The 21,814-nt window shown below is 46.6% G+C and overlaps 1 protein-coding gene across 1 annotated transcript; it reads left to right on the top strand.

Annotated features, from left to right (window-relative positions):
• Nucleotides 1–603: 603 nt before the first annotated feature.
• On the top strand, nt 604–19,622 carry LOC144934561 (GTP-binding protein Rheb-like). The gene is made up of 8 exons (XM_078860485.1): nt 604–1,142; nt 6,624–6,695; nt 6,907–6,974; nt 8,397–8,479; nt 9,939–9,995; nt 11,077–11,124; nt 11,264–11,345; nt 12,909–19,622. The coding sequence occupies exons 1-8, from the start codon at nt 938–940 to the stop codon at nt 12,999–13,001; spliced, it is 708 nt and encodes a 235-aa protein (XP_078716611.1). The 5' UTR covers nt 604–937; the 3' UTR covers nt 13,002–19,622.
• Nucleotides 19,623–21,814: the final 2,192 nt, after the last annotated feature.

Below are 21,814 nucleotides of genomic sequence, written 5' to 3'. Positions count from 1 at the left end.
TTTGAATCGATCACACCCAGGCAGGGACTGCCCGCTGCCCCCCCCCCCATCATTTCCACTCCCACCTTTGGGACAAACCATTGTCGATTCAAGTGGAATACTTTGATAGAATTCGTTTTAACAGAATGTACAAATGTAGCTGTTTCCCCCCCTACATATTTTACAATCTTGGATCAGTCCAAATCGGCGGCAGCCAATCGGACGCGCGATGCAGCCACGATCCATATACGGGCATGGGCGCGGCCTACAGACGACGGCCGGCTATTGGCTACCGAGGCTGCCACGTGATCAAAATAAATCTCGACCTCACCGCGCGAAAATTACGTCACTGCCTAGGGCGGGCTCCAGTCCCAGGAATTCTCGGAATGTCGTAAAGCGTCGAACCTTTACGGCATGTCCAATCCAAAACAATTAACTTTCTTCCCTCGAAAAATCTAAACGTCGATGAGCACGCGAAGCTTTATTCAAAATACACAACAGACCGCGGTGAATGTGTACGACAAAAAAAAAACGTCTTAAAAAAAAAATCTCACACACCACCGACCAATTATCTTTACGACAGTTTTGTACACAAAGCACGCTGTGCCGTAAAGCGTCGCGGCGCGTGTGGAGGTGGGGAATGCGGCCATGTTCGCGGCGAGCTCACGCGGGGCTCTTCTTCACTCGCGTCTCGCCGCGCCCTGAGACGCAGCTCCTCTCCCGCTACTCCTCCTTTGCCTCCTCCTCTTCTGCCTCTCCCTCTCCGGCGGCTTCTTTTGTTTCATTCACGCGAGCAGCAGCAACCGCAGAAGCACGGGGCACCCATTTGCGCGCTGCCGTTCCCAGCCACGTGGGGGGTGAACCGTTGCCTCGCGTTGTCCGTTTCAGTTCTGCTGCTGCTGCTGCCACCTAATTTATCTCTCTTTTTAAAACACAAACACTGAAATCCATCGCAATCATGGACGCGACTGCTGGAACCGCGGCCCAGGCTTGCTGCTCCAGTGCATCGGCTATGCCGCAAGACCAGAAGCCGAAGGAGCAGAAGCCAGGAATGCTGCAGCAGCAGCAGCAGCAGGAGGAGAAGCAGGAAGAAAAGAAGTACGAGAAGCCTCCGATCCCGCCCAAGTTCCGCAAGATCGCCGTGCTGGGATTCCCCTCTGTTGGTAAGGACGGGGGGCTGTGTGTGCCGGGGAAGCTGTGAGAGTTGTAACGCCGAGATCCACGGCTCTGCAATATCTCTGCGTGTCAATACAAAGACCACGTGCGCGTGTTTATGTTTGTCGGCTCATGGGATATGAGTTGCTTGACGAGCGATGGATCACACGCGCGTGTTTGAGAGAGAGTGGTGTAGTAAGCACCGCACGTGTACTGTACTACTATTTCAGCGTACACGTGTGTAACAGACGTGTTCAGCCCGTGTATAAGCATGACGAGCTGTGTAATAGCATGCTGTATACACTTCTGTAATGGCACATACGCCTAATCGCACATGCACACGTGTCTCGTTAACACTCGCGTGTTCGGCACGTGCAGTCTATAGTGTGTTGTGTGTGTGCGCTGTAGTAATGCATCAACATCATCATCGGTGCGTGGCTAGCACCACTTCCCGGTCGCCTTTGTATCCCCAGTAGCGATGTTTACACCGCACCAGGTACTCGTTTTAAGGCTGAGTCGACCTAGGGGAGGCCCAGGACCGGTTCGGATAATCGTCACTGGTGGTGTTGGCCGTGAGCGGAAATCGAACTCGGGTCGCCGGGTTCGTAGCGCAGCGAAGCGCTAACCGCTACACTACCGCTCCCCACTTAACAATACACTACCATACACAATCTAACATACTCTCTGCAAGTTGTAAAAAATAGATATATTGTTACATTTACTTGTGAATATAAACTTCCTGTCGTGACTGCAATATATACAGCTGTGTGGTCCACTTGGCAAAGCTTCATTTGGACGCCCATGTGGGCTTATGTGCGGCGTGTGTACGGAGCGCATGTGGCTCCGCTGTGATGTTGCCTAGGGAAGTTATAAAGGCAGGTTGCTCTCTAATAATTGCTTTGTTTTTATGGGTATGAACGCCAGGGGTCCCTATATAAACTGCATATGCAGTTTAAGTTATTTAAACGGAACCCCAAGTGTGTGTGCGCGCGCCTTGTCGCTTCACTGTTGTCAGTGTGTTCATCCCAGCATGGTTAGTTTGCCAAGAGAAGATGCTCTCTACATAACCCACTCCTTTCTAATTTACCCCCATTCTCAATACATAAGTGATAGCATTGTGATTGGGATGGCTCCAGATCTTCACAAAGAGTTTTTTGGGACCAGGTTTACCTTTTTTAGCGCTTAAAACATTTGGTCAGGGTATTTACATTGGAGGGAGATGTGTAGGGGCTTTAAAGTAAGTGGGGTTTCTAAGTTAATACTATTTTTGTGGAGTGTCCATACATATAACAGAAGCGCTGGAAACTTTTGTAGTAAAGTAGAAGTCGGTGACGGAGTGGAGGAGTGGTTAGGGGTGGTAATCGTACTTGGCGCCTAACTTAAATTCTTGGAGCTACCCTTTAACCCAGTTTTCTGTTTATCTTTTTAAAAAACAAGCTGGCGCTTGATTACTTCTTAGAAAAAGTTTGACCTCAAATTTACCGAGTATTTATTCGAGCCCAGCCCAATGTGCCAATTTTACTCTTAATAGCCAGCGGTGTTTCTTTGTCCGTGAATATGAAAACATTTTTAAAAAAACATCTGTAAAAGCAGGGTTTTAAATCTCAGGAGTCCACATTCCCCAAAAAAGTTGTAACGACTACAACACTAGGAGCGTGTTCACCACGTGGCTTATGCGCGTCTTTGTCTTTATGGGGGGCGGGTTTGGGTACAACGCCCTGCACTCATTGTTAACCAGCGACTTGCTGATGAGCACCTCCCAACACCAGCCGTAGCTGTGGGCCCTCTGTAACAGATATAATTCCAGGGGATGTCTTTTGGGCGGTGCCCAGCCCCCCACAGTTAGTGTGTTTCTGGTTTTCCCTCGTTTTTTTTACCCCATTTGTTTTCCTTTGTCCGTGGAAAAAAAAACAGCAAGGCATGGTTGGGGTCTATAGGTGGGTGGTTGTTGGGTGGATGTGTGGGCAGAATAACCCCCATCACCACCCCCGCCACCCACTTTTGGTCCTTTGTTTGGCCTTTGGTAATGTGAAACGAATGTTCGGCGGATGTGTGTATTTTCACCAGTACATATATAGTCTCGCACACGTATGCATGCACGTTGTCTAGACTTTGACCTTTGGGAAGTCTTCCTCCAGGAGTGGATTGGTCATGGATGATGATGATGTGTGTGTATAGTAAACATGTTCTTCACAATTGCCTTGGGCAGTGAGCCAAGAATCAATGAGAGCCAGGAGCAACAAAATATCTAATTGAAATTTATATTTTTAAAAAATTCATACAAAAGTACATTCCATGGTTATATGGATTTTTAAAAATGAAAATTGCTGCGGAAGCGCATTGACACATCGTACTCTTAAAGTGTCTTCTATAAGTTGACTAACATGCTTAAATGTTGTTTGTAAAATACTGTGTAGACTACGGACAAACAAATATAATAATCACGTTCATCTTTAGTACTTGGGACGATGCAAAGAGATAGTGCAGTATAATACATGTTTAAATGCAACAATTTGTATTCATTAAAAGCGACCATATAACAACATATATTAATTCACATGTGCTTTCAAATTACTGTGCAGTACTCCATATGATATATAGCCCATGGCCTTGCACAGTACTAATTGTGAAAATTATTGGGATATATACTCGTACCCACTGATGAGGTAGTTTTTAACTTTTATGCCCAATCACATCGATGGAGAGAGCCTTCTATGACATTTGGCAACCTTAATTAGAGCAGTATTTTACTAGTACCGAACTGCCGAGGAAACGCCCGAAGATAAAAACTGGTCCAGAGTCTTGGTGTTTCTGCTTCAACAAATTGTTCCGGAGAGGCTCATAGGTGATGGCCTAAAAAAAAAAATCAATGTTATGTTTAAGTGGAGACAGAAAAAGGACTTCCTGTCCCTTTATTATTTATTCATTGGTACATATGCAGATTGTGTGGCGTCCCTTAACATTTTCCACGGACATTTCGCGCGAGTTACAGAATAGACATGTTCAATTTATAGTTCCGTGGAGCTCAAAGGTCAGTTGACCTGTTTTTAAACATTTTATATGGAGTGGAATTTTGGTCGTCACCCTTTAAGCTATAGAGGCCGCTCTTCAATGCAACATTAAAACAGATCCTTGAATAGTCATATCGCCATTGTAAGTGATAGTGGGGGTGGACAACCATCACAACCCTAAAGTATAATGTGCAGTACTTGAGGCAAAATTATAGTCTCGTGTTGAAAATCCATCTAAAAAGATGGAAGCATTTGATAATTCCAGCCAGATTCCTTGAACAATTCCAAGCAATCACATGATGTCCATCCTAGTTTTGCCATAAAAATTCCAAACTGTCCCATTTTTTTTGTCCATATTGCAATGTCCATGAGCCCATAACACTTAGGCGTGTGAACGTTGCCACGGGTGCAGCCACAGACTATTTATGGAACACGTGGCAGGGTCTGCGAATGCCTACTCCCGGGTCGTGAACCCCTGGGGGCAGGGCTTTTTCTTCCCAGGGTCAGGCCGTGTAATCGGGGCAGAGGCCAGGGAGTGACGCGGTGCATTTTTGGCGTGACTTAGCTGAAGGTCGCAGTGTGGTCGACACGTGGCCCTGGGGCAGACCGTATTGTTTTTTGTTTATTTTTCTCACCCAAAAGCCCAATAAAGGCCAACTACTGACCTGTGATCAGTATTTCTTCTAAATGTGAATGATTTATACCGGTAGTAGCAGCAACAATAACACTGCATTTACTCGCAGCACGCCTCTCAGGATCAAGATCTCACGAGGAACTTTGCCAGTCCACTGTAATCCATTGTCACTGTAAAACACAAGAGATTGTAATCCACTAAAATAATACACGGCTAATAATTTGCTGATAAGTTGTGCCACTAAAAGTAATTTCGAACAATGGCTTCAGCCTTGAGTTAAAAATGGACAATGAATGAGCCTCAGTTTTGTAATTGTTTGGTCTCATTATTTTTAACGAAGGGGATGTAAGGAGACAGGAGTTCAAACAGCACATCCCACAACTTCCTACACAGTAATATACTTGTATCAGCATGGCCAGTGCGGATTGGTTAAGAGGGGGACTCTAGGTTCATGAAATATTATCCATGGCTGGGAATTGCACTCGGCGCTGCAGTGGCGAGATGTTAACTCCCTCACCTGGTACGCAGGAGGTTGTGGGTTCAATCCCAACCCTGACGTGAGTATATTTGGAGTTTGCATGTCTCTCTCCCCATTGTCGTGTGGATTTCCTTTGGGTCCTCCGATTGTTCCCTCCAAGTTTAGAATCAACATACTTTTAAGAGCATTTGGCTGCTATACATTTACACGTAATAGGCCACTTCGTTGAGCTATCCATGTGTGGCCAGGTCGCTTCGGAAAAAGAGCTATATAGCTCAGTGGGCCTGATCTGGTAAACTAAAAAATAGTAGATGGTGGTAGTCGGTCTCCGAGTTAAAATCAGGGTCAGAAACACTGCTTAACCCACAATGATCATGTTTAAAATTAATGGTTCGGTTTTTATTGCGTCAACAAATCGTAAATGCGAAATTACTCATCAGCTCGTGGGCGTTCATTTTTTGCTACTTCAGCAATATCTGAATTCCTGTAACTTGTTGCGGGGGAGGGAATAAAAAAAATGTTGACTCAGAAAACAGCCTCACATGTGTCTGTGATAACAGATGCATATCTTTCTCATTTACCAGTGAAATAATTGCTCTGGAATGCAGAGGCAAGGTCTCCCTGTGGGAATTCTAGTGTTGGTGGCTGTCCAGAAGTGTGCGCATTTCAAATGAATTCCAGGGCCACTTTGCCCAGCGAGGGGGCTTGGTTTAGGCTTGGCCTTTGTTTTCCCTGATGAAGGGTACCCAAATGGGATTATTTTCAACCCCCCTCTGTGTTCCCGTGTAGAGGAAGTAGGGGGTGGGGGTGGGGTATCATTTGCATTTACTCCGCATTTAAATACTTGTACAGTTTTATTGTGCTTTTTTGTGATGAAATCCGGAAATGCAATTATTCGTAGAGTTTCTCGTCTTTGTTTTACTGCTTAAGTGCATTATTCATACTCAAGCAGGACCACACAGACACAATGGACAAGAGGCGATAGGTAAACGCCTTCGAGTTAAAATAATGCCTGAAAGGGTGTATGCATTACCTCTGTTTGTCCCGAAACAGGGTTGCGAGGGGGCACCTGATTACCTCTATGAATTAATCTGTAGTGTAAGTTGAGTCTTTAGGGATCTGTCCTTTTAAATGCAAACAGACCAAATCGGACAAAGGGTTGCCCAAACCTTGGGCGACCCAAACCAGAGAGACGTGGACAATTTTACTTTTCAAATATGCCAACGCTTTTTGGCAGCGGCCTGTTTTACCGCTACTCGCTTGCTTCCGTGTCGCTAGTGAATTACTTCGTAAGAGAAAATGAATGTTGACAAAGTGCAAAAAGTGATTTTTTTGTAATTCGTTTTTTTGTTGATTGTCTTTTCAGGGAAATCTTCTCTGACTGTCCAGTTTGCCCAAGATGAGTTTCTGAACTCGTACGATCCAACCATTGAAAACAGTAAGTATTTTTTATTTATCCCTCCCTACGTTGCTGCATCACAGCAGAAATTGGATACAATCAGTGGGGCTTGGGAACTCGTCCACGTGTGCTTATGTCAGTGTTGCTTTATCGTACCGATGCTCATTATATGTGCTTATGTACAGCATATATATTGCTGCAACTTTGCCTTGCATGTGCTCATCTCCATGTTTGTCCGCGTGCTGTGCAGCCTTTAACAAGATGCTGACTGTGGATGGACAAGAATTCCACCTGAAGCTGGTTGACACGGCCGGCCAGGTAAGAATGTAATAATAGTAAGGAATACAAAAAATATGGTCTGCTCTTTATCAATCCACTGCTGGATGAAGGCCTGTCTTGTGCTGGGTAAGTCTTGGGGGTTGTTTGGCCATACTTCGCCAAGCTGCCCGGTGGTGGTTGGTGAAAGTGAACCCCCCAGTATTGGTGTAGACGTCACTCATCGCTGATCGTGTGTGCAGGTTGATAGTCGCAGCTGTGACCTGTACAGTTGAGGGCTGGAACTATGGCAACTGAAATTTCACAGTAGGAAATGCTCCTGTCGACAGTTGTTTAGCAAATAAAATAAATTGGCCAGAGTTGTGTGTTTATGCTCCTGCGTGCGTACAGGTGCGCACGCACACTTGGACAGCGGTGGGCCGCGTGTTTTTATTGCTCAGATCGATGTGGGAAATGGAAAAAACAACTTCTAGTTTGTTTGGCTTCGGTGGAGCGTGTCCATATTGTCTCAGCCTCATAAAATCGCAACGTTTCTGAAAGGGGCAGGTTAGATTGTTTCGGCGTCGAAAACTAAATAATTTTTATTTTCTATTGGTCTCGTGGCTTTTTCTCCGGGTCCTCCGGTTTTTCCCTCCACATTTAGAAACATTAATTTAAGAGTATTTGGCTGATGTGAATGTCCACAAGATAAGCCACTTATTTGGGCTATCATTTGTGGCCAGGTCTCTTCTGAAATAGAGATGTATAGCTCAGTGGGCCTTTTCTAGTAAAATAAAATAGTTTCGTTTTGTTATGGACAACGGCCGTCCGCTAGTAGTGCAGGTTCCAAAAATATCGCACCCACAATCTGCTGTGGGAGTGCATGATTATTTTTGAGCGTGTTCTGGATGTCTTGCCATGTTGACGTCGGTGGGAGAGTGGCCAGGCGGCTCAGAATTTACCACCAGGAGCGATGAGTCGGCAACTCTCGCAATCCTGGGTTTCAATTCCTGTTTCAAAGGACCCGTGGTTATGTTTTGAATTGGGTTGGTCACAGGCAAATGACTCCACAAAATGTACGATGAAATTAATTTCATCACTTGGCATATATAGCCAGCTGTGTTTACTAAAATAATATAGCACGGTAACTCGTAAGGACGATTTAATATAAACGAGCCTGTTGGATGATGTTGTGATGCTAATACGTTACTTGGCGTATATATAATACACTGGTCAAATTGGTTGAAGACTTCCACAAAACTTGGGAAGCTCCCAACTAGAACAAAATATGACTTTGAATATACGCAAACACATTTTTGCCCCGATGGCTACCTGCCGGGGTTCTGTGCTGCCAACTAAATGCTGCCGAACGCTTGTTTGGAACGCGTTCCCTACGATCATCGCGTGGGCATGATTTTATTCCCCAACTTGCTGCTCTTGACGTCTGTGTGCGTGTGCTGCCTGTACCTGCCCGCGTGCCTCTAGGATGAGTACTCTCCGTTCCAGCAGTTCTACTCCTTGGATGTGCATGGCTACGTGCTGGTCTACTCCGTCACGTCCAACAGGAGGTGATTTAAAATTAAACTTCCTCATTTTACCCAGGATATCCTCAACGAGTCGCCAGTGTTTTTTTGGCAGGCTTTTACCGCTTGACCGGTTCATTTTGAAGTATTACTGCTAAGGGCGGCTATATTAAAGTTTGGACATGGGTCCCTGTATTGGTCAAGAGATGCCAATGTTTTATAAGAAAAATGTTGGAATGAGTTAAGCTATTAGTTGGGTTCTTGTACTGTAGCCAGAACTAACATTTCACAACATTTTATTTTACCCAAGGCCCTATTTTGCCTAAAATAGACATAATAGATTTCACAACTTGTTTTTTTATATTAAGATCCTGTTGAGCCTGATTTAGAAAAAAAAACAAGGCTTTGTTTTTAGCACCGGCCCAGTGTGTGCGATCCTCCTTTTCGATTGGCTCTAATTTGAGTCACTGGTGGTTTGAGTGTCTGGTTTCCTTTGGTTTATCTAACATAGTTGGTTTCCGTTTGTTTATCTCCCTAAGCAAAACACTGTGGTGCGGCTCGTGCAGACGTTTGAAGATAATGGTCCTATTTGCTCAGACCTCTGCACATAAACACAAAACATTGTAAAGGGGGAGCAGGCAGGGGAAAGGGGTGGTGACAATAATGTTGCATGTAAGGGAGCTAAACAAAAGTGGCCTTGTGAGCTCATAGTGGAACTTTGCAGGGGATTACAAACACATTGCTCACCATCCTATGCCGGTAAACATAGGACGAAAGATACCAGACAGAGTGACCTTGCTCTGAACGAAAACACATTTTTGCACATTAAAAAATCCGTGTTGTTGTTGCTGCCCCTCTCCAGCCCAAGGCCATTTTTGCTTTGGTCATGAGCGTCTTGAGATGCAGCTGCGTTGAGACGATGCCAGGCTTTTGGTAGGCATGCAATCATTAGCACGGAATCGTATTTACACGATTATAAATTCTAGTGGGCAACAATAAGTCTCGCAGGTTTAATATTTATTTTTAGTTTATCGCATATCAGCTGAGCGATGAAAAATTGTACAATATGTTTAAAGGAACGAGTGTGGTGAATAACGATTAGTAATGTTCGTCAGTCCAGGTACACTTCACTTTAAGGGATTCCATTCTACCCGATATAAAGTCGAAGGCTTTAAAATGAAACATTTTGGGGTGACACCATGAGAAAGCCATCTTTTGGGGTCAGTCGGTGACTTCCAGCACTTGTGGGATCCCGCGGAAGGAAGGGCATTCTTTTTTTTAATTCATAGTGCCTTGAACAGAAAATAATAATTAACAAGTCGACTCTGCGTGACCATTGGTAAAGATGCCAGCGGCGTGCTCCGTTTATTCCAAACCCTCTCGCGCGCCATAGCACGAGAGAGGGTTTCCAGGAGCCGTTTCATCATCGTCGTCATGCGGGCGGATGCAGCACTTGTTGTTGCACCTCTCGCGAGGTAACGCCAACTCTGTCCTCTATCCACAGCTTTCAGGTGATCCAATCGATCCATGACAAGCTGAAGGACATTATTGGGAGAGTGCGGTAAGTCGTACGAAATTGCCAGTCGCCCCGTCCCCTCCCCCCACACTCACGGTGCGCTCTGTCACGCATGGGGAATTATCACAGGGTTCCCCCCTTAACCTCCACCACTGACCCCCACACGAATACTTGGTGATGGTACAGGATGTGGTCACACAGTTCAGTCGCACGCTGCCCGCTGATGTCTCCTAAGAATTGTGATTAACGTAGTCTATGCTTCATGTAATACGTCCACTTTTTGTCTTAAGTGGTGCATTTAAATATTTGTTGTGTACTCTCGACCGCGTTACCCCCTTCTGCTAAATATTGTTTGTGATTCCAAATTATTAGTGAATTGTCTCTTTAGGGTAACTGTTATCCTTTTGTGATGTTCAGGGATTAGCCTAACTTATCAGCATTTTTATTTTAATCGCCATCAAATTAGCTTTCCTCTCCCAATTTGTCTAGGGCAAATAGTTTGTCTTCATATTACAATAATCTAAATGTTCTTGGTCAACAGCCATATATGCGCAGCGATGAGACACCCAGCCTGTTGACTTGCTTGTAACTGTCACCGGGAAGCACACCCAACGAGATGTTTGATTGAACCGTGTTTTGTAAAAACAAGCCTCGAATTTCGCTGTTGTCACAAGCTCTCGTGTTCTGGGTGATTTGGGTTCTGCCGTAAATAAACATTTTAATGGCCAACCACGTAAGAAGAGGAGTTAACTCACCCCAACGGTTTCCTTAAAATACGTGAAGCTCGGGACAGAAAAATGCGTGCAGTGTGGAAACAAATCGAGTTAGTAACAATATTACGCACAACAGGCGATTTTTTTTTATAGATGGCAAAATATGTCATTGTGACCATTTAATAGATTTTTCCATTATTTGCTTATACGTGTGGTATGGTGATGTCACGTGACATTCAGGGGTATGTTGGGAGGACTGATCCGGTGTTCACATTCTTGTGTAATCAACTTTCTCGTGCAGTATTACTCGTAAGATGATCGTTCACGAAAGCATTACTCGATGAAAATGCCGATGGAAAGTTGCACGAGAGTCATGCTTTGCTTTGTTACACATCTGTCTTATTGTTTTACAGCGTTCCAATGCTCCTGGTTGGAAATAAGAAAGACTTGAGCATGGACCGGTGAGGAATACCCCTCGTGTGTGTGTGTTTGTTTGTCTTCGGTGCTCATGGATACAATGTGCGCATTGCTGGAAATGTTGTTGCGGGCGTGAGTGGATTTTACAGAGGCGTGCCTGTTTTGTCACCTTCCTGCCAACAGAGTGATAAGCTACGAGGAAGGGAAGAAGCTGGCCAACTCCTGGCATGCGGCTTTCATCGAGTCCACCGCCAAGGAGAATGAGGTCTGTTCACCCACCGCTTGCCTTCATCTCCTCCAGCACCTCGCTCTCCGCCTCCACCATCCACCTACAACTCTCTCGTCCCCCCACCACCCCCCCCTACAACTCTCCCTTCACCCCCCACCACCACGAATACCCTACAACTCTCCCTTCCCCCCACCACCACCACCCCTCCAAACTCGCTCTACCTTCTCCCCCATACGTCCTAATCCCTTCCCACGCCTCCGCATTCTCCAAACTCCTCCACGCTTTCGGCATACGTCCACCACCCTCCAGGGCCATCACCACATTCGTCGTTAAACCACCTTCTAGTCCACGTATTTGTTTTTGCAATCTCCCCAGAGAGACGACGTGAACCACACCTCCGATGAGCACGGTTGGCTACGTGCAGTGCGAAAGAAGTTCTACATACATATACACACACACAGCTGTTTCTTCCCTTGGTAGGGATTTCCTTCTGGCAGTTTTGCGTGGGTGGGGGAAGTGTCTTGTCCCTCGTTTTAGTGGGGGGGGGGGGGTGATTGTGGTTATGTTTTAGTCTCCTGAGGCTGGTTACGTGGGAGGGGGTGGATGGTCAAGATGGATGTCGTGATGGGGGAGAAGGGGGGGGTGGATGTCGTGATGGGAGGGAGGGGGTGGATGTCGTGATGGGGGGGAACGGGGTGGGTGTCGTGATGGAGGGGAGGGGGTGTGTGTCGTGATGGGGGGGGATTTGGTGCTGATGGGGGAGGGGGGGATGTGTGTGGTCATGGGGGATGTGTGTGGACACTTCTTGACTAAGCAGCAGGGAGTATGCAGGAATTTACGCTCGGCAGGGGGTCGAGAGGAAGGGCTCCCAGCAAAATAAGCTTTGTAAACATTCCCCTCATTTGCAAGAGGGCACATGGAGTGCCCCCCCCCAACCTATGCACACCCCACCTGGGTTCGACGAGCAGTGTGCAGAATGATTAATAACCATTAACCACTGAGGCAGTAATGGTCAACACGAGTTACCATGCGTCGGTATCTTTCTACTGAAGAACTAGGAGGTACAACTCGAATCCAAATGTTGAGAAGCTTCCCCCGTTGTGTGGGTTTGTTCGTTTTCGCGTGGCCGCAAACGATGTCTTGTGCTGCAAGTTGACCACTTTTCACACGCGTTTTGCTGTCTGCGTTTGGCTGAAATTGATCACGTGGCTTTTTCCCCACCTCGGCTTTATTTAACCGCATCCTAAATGCAATTATCGGGCAATGTATTTTGTGTGAAGGGCGTACACACCTATCTCTATCGTATTGATATTTCCAATCAATTTTAACTGAACACTTGGCTTATTCACAGTCCCTTCGTCAATCTGCTGCTGTATGGTCTCCCCACAGTTTAACATGGAGTGGCTTGAGGGGGGAGTTGTTTGACCTTACTTCGCCAGGATTGTCAAAGCAGGGTCTGAGAAGTGCCGGTTAGCTGGGTGAGCTGGGCAGGGTTGGGCAGGACCAGGTGATGCTGCATCATTTTCCACTGATGTTAACCATGGCTGGAACAGAGAATTAACTGGAGAAACCTGTGTTGTGCTGTGCGTGTGTTTTCAGGCCGTGCAAGAGGTGTTCCGCCAGATCGTACTGGAGATGGAGAGAATAGACAAAAACTGCATGCGCTCCAAGTTCTCTTGCTGCGTGATGTAGTTAGGCGCAGGTTTGCGCGTGGATGCCCGCCCGGCCGTCCCTCCGCCCGGCCGTCCCTCCGCCCGGCTGTTCATCCACCCGACCGCCCATTCATCTGGCCGCCAATTCACCCGGTCGCACATCAACCCGGCCGCCAATTCACCCGGTCGCACATCCACCCGGCCGCACACTCCAACCACCACTTGACCACTGGCTCACGACTATCCACTCACAATTGGGTTCGCTTGAATTGCAGAGGCAATTGCGAACTTCCCCATGCTCACCTTTTGTCTCCCCCCCCACCCCCCCACTTCTACTCCCCCCGCCACCCCAGTTTCACATTACAAGGATCATCAATCGGTCATGGATTGCTTAGCCGGTGGCTCTGCTCCTCTATGGAAGGCCTACTTTCACTGCTCGCAGTGAACACTGTTATACAGGCGTTGCGTTTTACAGACAAGTTCCTTGACCATTGCCACCTCGTATGGCAGGTCAAAACCGCACACGCGGTCTGTGTGTGTGTGTGTGTGAGACTGAATCAAAACCAGCCGACTGGGTCCGTGTGTGCGTGCACGCGCGAGTGTGTGGTGTGTGCGTGTGTGCTGGATGTCGGCGTACACTAAGACAAAAACCGCTGGTTTACCAGTCGTGATGCTGGATCAACACTCGCGTGTTATTCTACACGCGCACAGCAGCAGCGTGTCTGTTGCCATGAACGTTCAGGATGGCTCTGGGTGTAACGGCTCTTGGTGAGGACTCTTACATAGGATGGGCAGTGATGTCCTAGTTGGTCTCGCACAGCTGATGTGTTATGATTGGGCAGAGACTGTTACTCTCGCACCCCCCGCCGCCCCCCTCCTGTTTGTAAGACATCTCACCAACAGCCTCCAGCCCTCCACCTGCCTTTATATCTCCACAACTTGTGACCTCATTTTTCTTTTTTGAATGTTTGTTTGGGAAACCAGTTAAGGAGAAACCTGGCTACATCTGAAATACCTTGTTGGGGGGGGGGATGTTTCGAGATTTTAACCCCATGCAACCACAACTGCAAGCTGCTACTTGATCTATTCTGTGGTTCACGTCAAAATACATTTCATTTCTCCAGGCACAAGTGCTGCCTCTCAAAACTGTTCAGCAGACTAATTGAATCAATGTGATTGAATCTTGAGTTTAAGTAGATTCATTCCCACTGGTGCCCACAGCGTCACTGCTTGAAGGTCGTGATGACACCGAGGACGCTTTAAGGGCAGCAATTGCCACCATGAATTTTTGTGCGAATGTCGCCATGATGTGTCACCTGCAGCCCATTTTCCACGGGGCACTGGTAACTTGGATTGGTGGTGGTGGCGGCACAGGAAAGGTTCCAAGTCGCAATTATGTCTAGCCAATGAAAACACCCTTTTGTTAATTAAAGTGTATTCACTATGATTATTCTACCGAGTAACACACCCTTGCGTAATCGAGTGCATCCTCTGCAAACGGACTGGAACTTTCTTTTCCAGTTTCCCGCAAGATTTCGGTAGTCAGTTTTTGCCATTGTTTTGGCAACTACATGTTTGTAACAACAGGAAACGGTGTGGCAAAGTTTGTCATAAAATCCCCATGTCACGTGGACCTTCAGGAACAAGGCGATGGACACGTCCTCTAAGAATCAAAGTTTACACTTCGGTTGAAGTACCGTTTCTCCTTGACTCGCGCCCCCACCGTTTGTTAGTTAGGACCCCCCGCCCTGCGTTGTGTGGTGGTGCCTGTACGGGTCGCTCCCTTGTAGACGGTAGTTCGGTAGTTCGGGTTGCTGCTCCCCTGCAGCTGAAACGAGGTAAATAAGACTCTGCGGTCTCCTTTCCCAGCAGGGCCACGCCAGGAGAATCCACATGCCCCCCCCTGGCGACGGGACGGTGCAGGGATCACTTTGGCTTTCCCTTGCCATCCCCTCCCCCTCCCCTCCCCCTCCCCTCCCAGGGTTTCGCAAACTTTGTCCCGCGACCCACGACGGCGTGCATTGTCCACGTGTGCACCAGTCCTTCGGTTAAGCGCAGATAAAGTCGTCGACTGCACGCGCCTGGCGATTGCAAAACAAGCCGCACGTGACGCGATGGAAATTTGACATCGCTGTCCAGCGCGTGTGTATGTGTGCGCGCACACGAGTCCCTGGTATTGGCGCTGTTGCCGTAGGGGTGAACCGATGCCGGGGTCGTGCGTGCAACATGTTTGGTGAACGTCAGGTGCGTGTACAGCGCTGAATTTCAAGGGGGAACGGGGTGGGCACGGTGCGTTTTGTGGTGGCCCGCGAGGACAGGTTTGGGGAAAATGCGACGTTCCACGTTTGACGGAGCGCGCGCAAGGTGGGCTGGGAGGCATGTGATTTAACCTGTGTGGATTTGGGGATGGGACCATGAACCCAGAGACTTATAATAATTGCTGCTTGCCACCGAATGTTATTACGTGTATTTTGACGTATTAGTTAAGGTTCGTTTTTTTTGCGCGTGTATTTTTTTGTTTGTGTTTGGGGGGCCAAATTGTGAAGGGTTTGACAGTGTAGTTTTAGAATAGTTTCACGTTTGTTTTTTGTTACAATGCGTAGCGTTAGTTGCCTCCGTTTGTTTGATTAATGACGTCCGTTCGCAACTTGAAGGACCCTCTGATTGCCGACTTGACTTGTCCAGGACTAAACGGGGATGAAAGGTCTCCCAAAGTCACCTGTGACCATTTTTTTTTAAGTGCACATTTTGATTGGCTGGGAAATACAAAAGATTTAAGACAAAAAAAATGCATTCTTGGCCATCTGCCATTCTTTGATCTGTGCAAACACGTGTGGTATTATGTTATAATTTGCATGGATTAGTTTACGTAATGTGAGAACGTTAAGCTTTATGTATTAAAATAAAACACAACCTTGCAGAGGTACACATTTTTTTTTGTAAAGAAATGGTGAAAAAAACTAAAAAATTATTACTTGGTTTACGCATATCTCAAAAAACCCGGAGTATTTTCACGATGGGACTGTGCAGTGAGTGTCCGTTAGCATGTGCATGGGACACTGGTAAGTTATGAGGGTCGCTCGTAGATGAGGGAGCAGAGGATAACGGAGGTGAGTTTTGTACCTCTAGTGCTTGAAATATGCCCCCTAGAGGGCATCTCTTAAGTCACGTGTTGCGTGGAATGTCATTTAAATCGCCAACGCACGGAGAGGCGTAACCATGCATCGCTTGGGTATCGATCCTTGGCCTTGTCGTGCGCGTAATAATCTTATATTTTTTACCCTGTGCGTTGTGCATGAAACTGACGTGACCTCCCCGCAGACACCAGTGGCCGCTGTCATTTCCTCGATGAATAGTTGCGCCTCTGCACGCAGTGCAATTCGTATGACAATAAATGCTTGAATTTAACTGTTAGTCGATGACAACCCTTGGTAAGGACTTGCCTTATTTCCTTATTCTATAGAAGAAAGGGGAAAAACAAGCAGCCTATCAAAGCACAAATGTGGTTTATTTTATATATTTTTTCTGTGTCTTTGGTTTTGTATTTAAAGGATTTAGCGTGAAGGTTTGCCCGGGATACGTCTTCTGTGGAGAGACGTGGGTTTGGTTCTTAGGACCCTGGTTTACGCGATGGAAATAAACCGCCTTGGGTGCAACCAATGTGACTAAACTGTAAAAAAAAAAACAGGGTAAATCAGTTTCTCTTCGATCTTTTAAAATTGTAAGCGATTTTAAAAGTTAACCAGTTTCGCAACTCGTATGACCAAATTATTAGTTAACACTGCTGGCACAAGCGCACAACAAAACAACTTAACATTCGTCTAACGCCGCCTTATATTAGCCAACGTGCTATGAAGAAGGGCCATTGCCCGAAACGTTGCCTGTATACTTTTCCTTTTAAAGCAATGCTTGTTGCGGGATACGTTTTTATGTTACCGTATTATTTGCATACATTTCAGATGAAAGACGTATGCGTGATTTAGTCGCCTATAAAAAAAAAGTTCCAGTGTAGTGGATTTGACTGCTCTTTTAGAGTTCAATTCATTTCGCAGAACGCTTCAAATTCTATGAGACGCCGCAGAAATGCAACCGGTATCGTGCAACCGATTTGACTGAAACCAGTCTGTGTCTCGCAACCAGCGCTGTGGGTATTTCACAAAACTGTTTTGTCAAAACGGTTTGCATGAAACCGGATCGCACGGTGACGCGCGGAAAAGAGAAATTATTCGCAAGGCGCCACTGTGCCCTAAAACCGATTGAATTTAAATTGGATCCGATGCGTAATCCGTGACCGAACGTCCGCACACTTCCTCATTTCGTTGGTGAAATTTGGTCGTCTCGGATTTTTTTTTGGCGGCGCGGGTGGGGAGGGGTCCGATTCTCGCGTGGTTGCTGAATGTCGTGTTTTGTCACGATTCCCGCCGGCAACGTGACCCATCGTTGACGTCGTTTACCACCAACGAGTGTACATCGCCAGGGCTGACTCGTCCCGTTTGTTCTTTTTTTGGCCGTTTCGTCCAAACGTGAATGTGTCACTACTTCCTGTGACGACACCGCACGTGGCTGTTATGCCTTGGTGTTGTTTGAATCCGTGCGGTCTAACACTATAACCCAGCCTATAGAGTCCTCCAACCCCCCCCATACAATTGAGGTGGGGGGGGTAGAGACGAGACGCGTCGGTGTTCGGGCTGGCGCAGGGTTCTTGCTACCAATGCGCATTCGTGTCTCCGTCTCGGACATTTCGCTTCTCTCGCGTCGTGCGTGGACGATGGTGAAATGAATAATTTGAAAGAAGGAAAAAACTGCACGTGTGTGTGTGTAATCTAGGGTCCGCCAAAGAAATGCACCTGTCCCGTTCTGTCCAGGGTCTCGAAGTGAATCTTGATCAACACTCGTAATGCTTTCTCGTCTCAACAGGGGTGAAGCGTGTTACGAGTGAAGATGAAGGGGTTTAGTGAAACCGAAATGACCAAGCCGTGCATGTTAAGCCCAATGTTAACCGAACGTATGATGCATCCTTGAATTCAAGCGACATGGTTGCATGACGATTGATGTCTTCGGAGACACACGTGTAACATGATGATGTACAAGAAATGTTGATCCCTTCACCCAGCAGTGGGTCGGGCATGGCTGCTAATGATGATAATGGTTTCACAAGTTATATTTTGTGAGTCGAGTAACATTCTTACTTGCACGTGTCTTCAAAAACCTGTCCACGGACTTGAACACTGTCAAGTGTTTCAAGGCTGCATCCTATATCGGGTTCAAACTCATTAATTTCTAAGTGTGCAAGTTACAGCTCGCCCAAAGGGAAGGTAGTAATTTGGAAATGTCACTTCTAAAACCATTTTCATCAATCTTTTTTAAAGCTATATATATACCACATTCTCCGAATTGTAAAAAGCTCCGGAAATTAAGACGTGCCCGCAACGCCCCCCCCTCCCCACCCCGATGTCATGAAGGGCATCACAAATCTTGATCACGGGCACACGCCAAATAGTATTCTAAGATGTGTGGCCACCTCTCTTCTAATTTTGCCTTTTAAAATACAGAGGGAACGGGTGCGTCTTATAATCGGGAGGATGTGGTATAATATACATGTGATAGTAATAAAGCGTGTTGTCAAAACGGTTGCACTGAAGTGTGTGTGTTTTGTGTATGCCGGTGTTTTTCGCTAATTTTCAGAGGACGGAGGCGGTGGAGGCCCTTTCGCCGATAAGACATCATCAGTGCGAGGGCCCCCACATTTGAAACCATTGTGGTTTGACAGCAGCAACAGCACGATGATGATGCTGCTGTCACATTCGTGTGTTGGGGCCGCCAGTGGCGTGCGGGCCTTGCAATGACGAACACTGATGCATGATATGGTGTAGTGGCTGTAACTTGTCGTTTTTGAACCGTAACGCTATGGCAGCAGTGCCGAGGGACCTGCTGTGTGTGTGCAATAGGGCGCGCTGCTGTTACCTCGCACGCATCTGTCGACTGGCTGTTCTGGAACAATTGCCCGCTGCTGAACAAAAAAGCAGTCTGTAAAAATAGTTATGTTCTTTGAGATCACGGCGATGTCGGCACAACCTTTACGGTGTTAACTGCCCACTGGAGTTGCAATCCAGAAGTCAGCCGATTACATTTCCATGCGATGGAGTTGCAACAACGTGGACTTTTTGTTGTCAAGCAGCGTCCAGTAACTGGGTCATCGGGAGGTGGGGGTGGGGGGTAAAGTGTAAGTCCTCTCACTTCCGAAATTAATTGGAGGCCCTTCCGGTAAGCATGGGCGCAAGCGAACATTTGCAGGGCTGCGCTTTTACCTTGCACACGCATACTAAACACGAACAATGCGTAAGCCTTTTAACTGAAACTGTGTCCTTAACAATGCAACGCCTTAAATACTTGTTTATCTCATGCAGAGAACGGGTTTACTCGATGTTTGTGTTCCGTGCGGGTTTTGGGTTTTTTCTTCTCGCAACAAATTCTATTTTGTAAGCCTCTGGTGCTGAGTGTGAGCTCACCACACCATTTGGGTGGTTTACCTGTCGATGATTCCGTCTCGAATTATCCCTTGAATTACTGTTCAGCTACGTTTTGTTTCCACGTGTGAAGGGGAAGAGGTGTGTGGTGCCGTATGTTGTATTGTTGTTGTACTGTACCTCTAAATAAAAGTAGTCACAAATAAAAGTGTCGCGCCATTTTTTGTTATATACATACAAAGACAAAGACCACCCGTATAGCCTCGACAAGTGCTATTGCCGAGTACCTATGAAGGAACACAAGGGGGTGGGGTGGCCAGCACCACGCCCGGCCGCCTTTGTCTCCCTCGTGGCGATGTTAACACACCGCAACAGGTACTCACTTCCGATACACACGTGCATCGAGTGGTGGGAGGACGTGGTGTTGTGGTAAACGCGCTGCGCCATGAACCCGGCACACCGAGTTAGACCCACGGCTAACGCCGATATCAGAATCGGTCCTGCTCCCCCCTAACAAACCGCATTGACCAACGTGGTGAAGTATGGTTACAAAATCCCCATGACCGACGTGGCGTGGGGAGACTCATCTATTGGTGGAATGGGGATGACTGCACGTGCATCACGGAAACTGAAGACACACACACTGTGGATTCCGTATTGATACTCGCCAAACATGCTATAGTTTATCTGTTACTCGGTAACTACTAAATAGGTAACTTCATATGCTAATTACAAAAAAATGCAAATTTGAATTTCTATTCTCAGAAAGTCCCATGGTGTAAAAGTGCAGTCTCCAACTCTTATCAAATTTGTGTCTCTGGCCTGTGCGCGCGACGACGAAGAAGGGTCATTGCCCGAAACGTCGTCTAGTATTTTATTTTTATTTATCAGTCCACTGGTATTGACAATGTGTTGTGATTGTTGTTATTTGTGCACCACTGCCATCACAGCAGTGTCACTAAATGACTTAGGTTGTGTTTTGCATGCCATGTGTATAGTAGAATCTACGACAGTTGAATCAAAAGGAAAGTTTGAACTCGATAGACGAGATTTATATCCGTGACAATTATATGCGGTATTTTTTACATTGTTAATTATATCTGCTTTTCGTATTTAGTTTGTTGTCCTTCCCCTGCACCTCCGTTTAGCTGTGTTCGCTACGTAGAAAGAAGATGAACATACACGTACATATCGAATAATAGTGTACGAATCAAGATAATTTAATCCAAGAGCTGTGTTGTTGGTTCAAACATACGATGTTCCCTCTCTCGGCAAACACATGTGAATTTATTCATCAAACTTTAACATAGTGAATATAACAGTAATGAAACTACACGTTTGACACGGTACACACATGACGAATATACATACAACAACTTCGTGCTGTATATTTTAACGAACTATTCTGAGTGATCACGCGTCACCTAACGATAAGCGATAGTCAAACAGGCAATGTCTGTGACTGGCACACACACAGACACATCGATACACACCGAAGGTGATCGCGAGTGGTCGATGTGTAACATTTAGAAGATGTTCGAGAAGCACGAGGAAGTTATCATTTCGTTGTAGTACAATGGAATCCGTATAGTATATTATACGCTTCCGCTTAATTACATTTTTAGTTAATTTAGTAAATTATTGTTTAAAATGTATTTATACTATTGGATTTTTGCCGATTGTCTGCTGCTGCTGTGTCCTGTACAGCGCTTTGAAATCCTTGATGAAAAGCGCTATATAAATGTAATCATGATTATTATTTTGTTTTTCGTTTACGATAAACATTCGTGGAAATAAATTGTCTCATTAAGTCCATTGGTTTCACTCGGAGGGGAAGGGGTGAGCCGACAGAGTTCTGCATTGAACCGAGCGATTCACCGTGGAGTGTGACGCTAAACCCAATAGAAAGTCCCGCCACGGGGTGACTGAAATACAAAGATACAGATCCCCCGTGTAGCCTTCACAGACTTTTTGGGACAAGTGCTGTTAGGAAACACCACCTATGAAGAAAGCCCGAACGGTGCACGAGGGGGTGAGTGGCGAGCAACAACGCCCGACCGCTGTCGTCTCCCCAGTGGCGATGTTTCACACACCACACCATGTGCAGTACTCATTTGGGGCTGAGTTGACCTAGGGGAGGCCCGGGACAGGTTCAGATAATTGTCACTGGTGTTGGCTGTGAGCGGGAATCGATCTCGGCTCGACGGGTTCGTAGCGCAGCGCGCTAATCGACACATTGCCGCTCCATTGATATGCAGTATAAAAACAAATACAAAGATCCCCCGTATAGCCTTAACAGACTTTTGGGGCAAGTGCTGTTAGCGAGCACCTATGAAGGCCAGAACGGCACAACGAGGGGGTGGGTGGCCAGCACCGCCTTTGTCTC

Source organism: Lampetra fluviatilis, chromosome 10 (assembly GCF_964198595.1).
Source record: "Lampetra fluviatilis chromosome 10, kcLamFluv1.1, whole genome shotgun sequence".
In the NCBI taxonomy this organism is placed as follows: domain Eukaryota; kingdom Metazoa; phylum Chordata; class Hyperoartia; order Petromyzontiformes; family Petromyzontidae; genus Lampetra; species Lampetra fluviatilis.
Note: the sequence above shows the minus strand (reverse complement) of the source record. Positions and strands in the feature narration are given on the sequence as shown.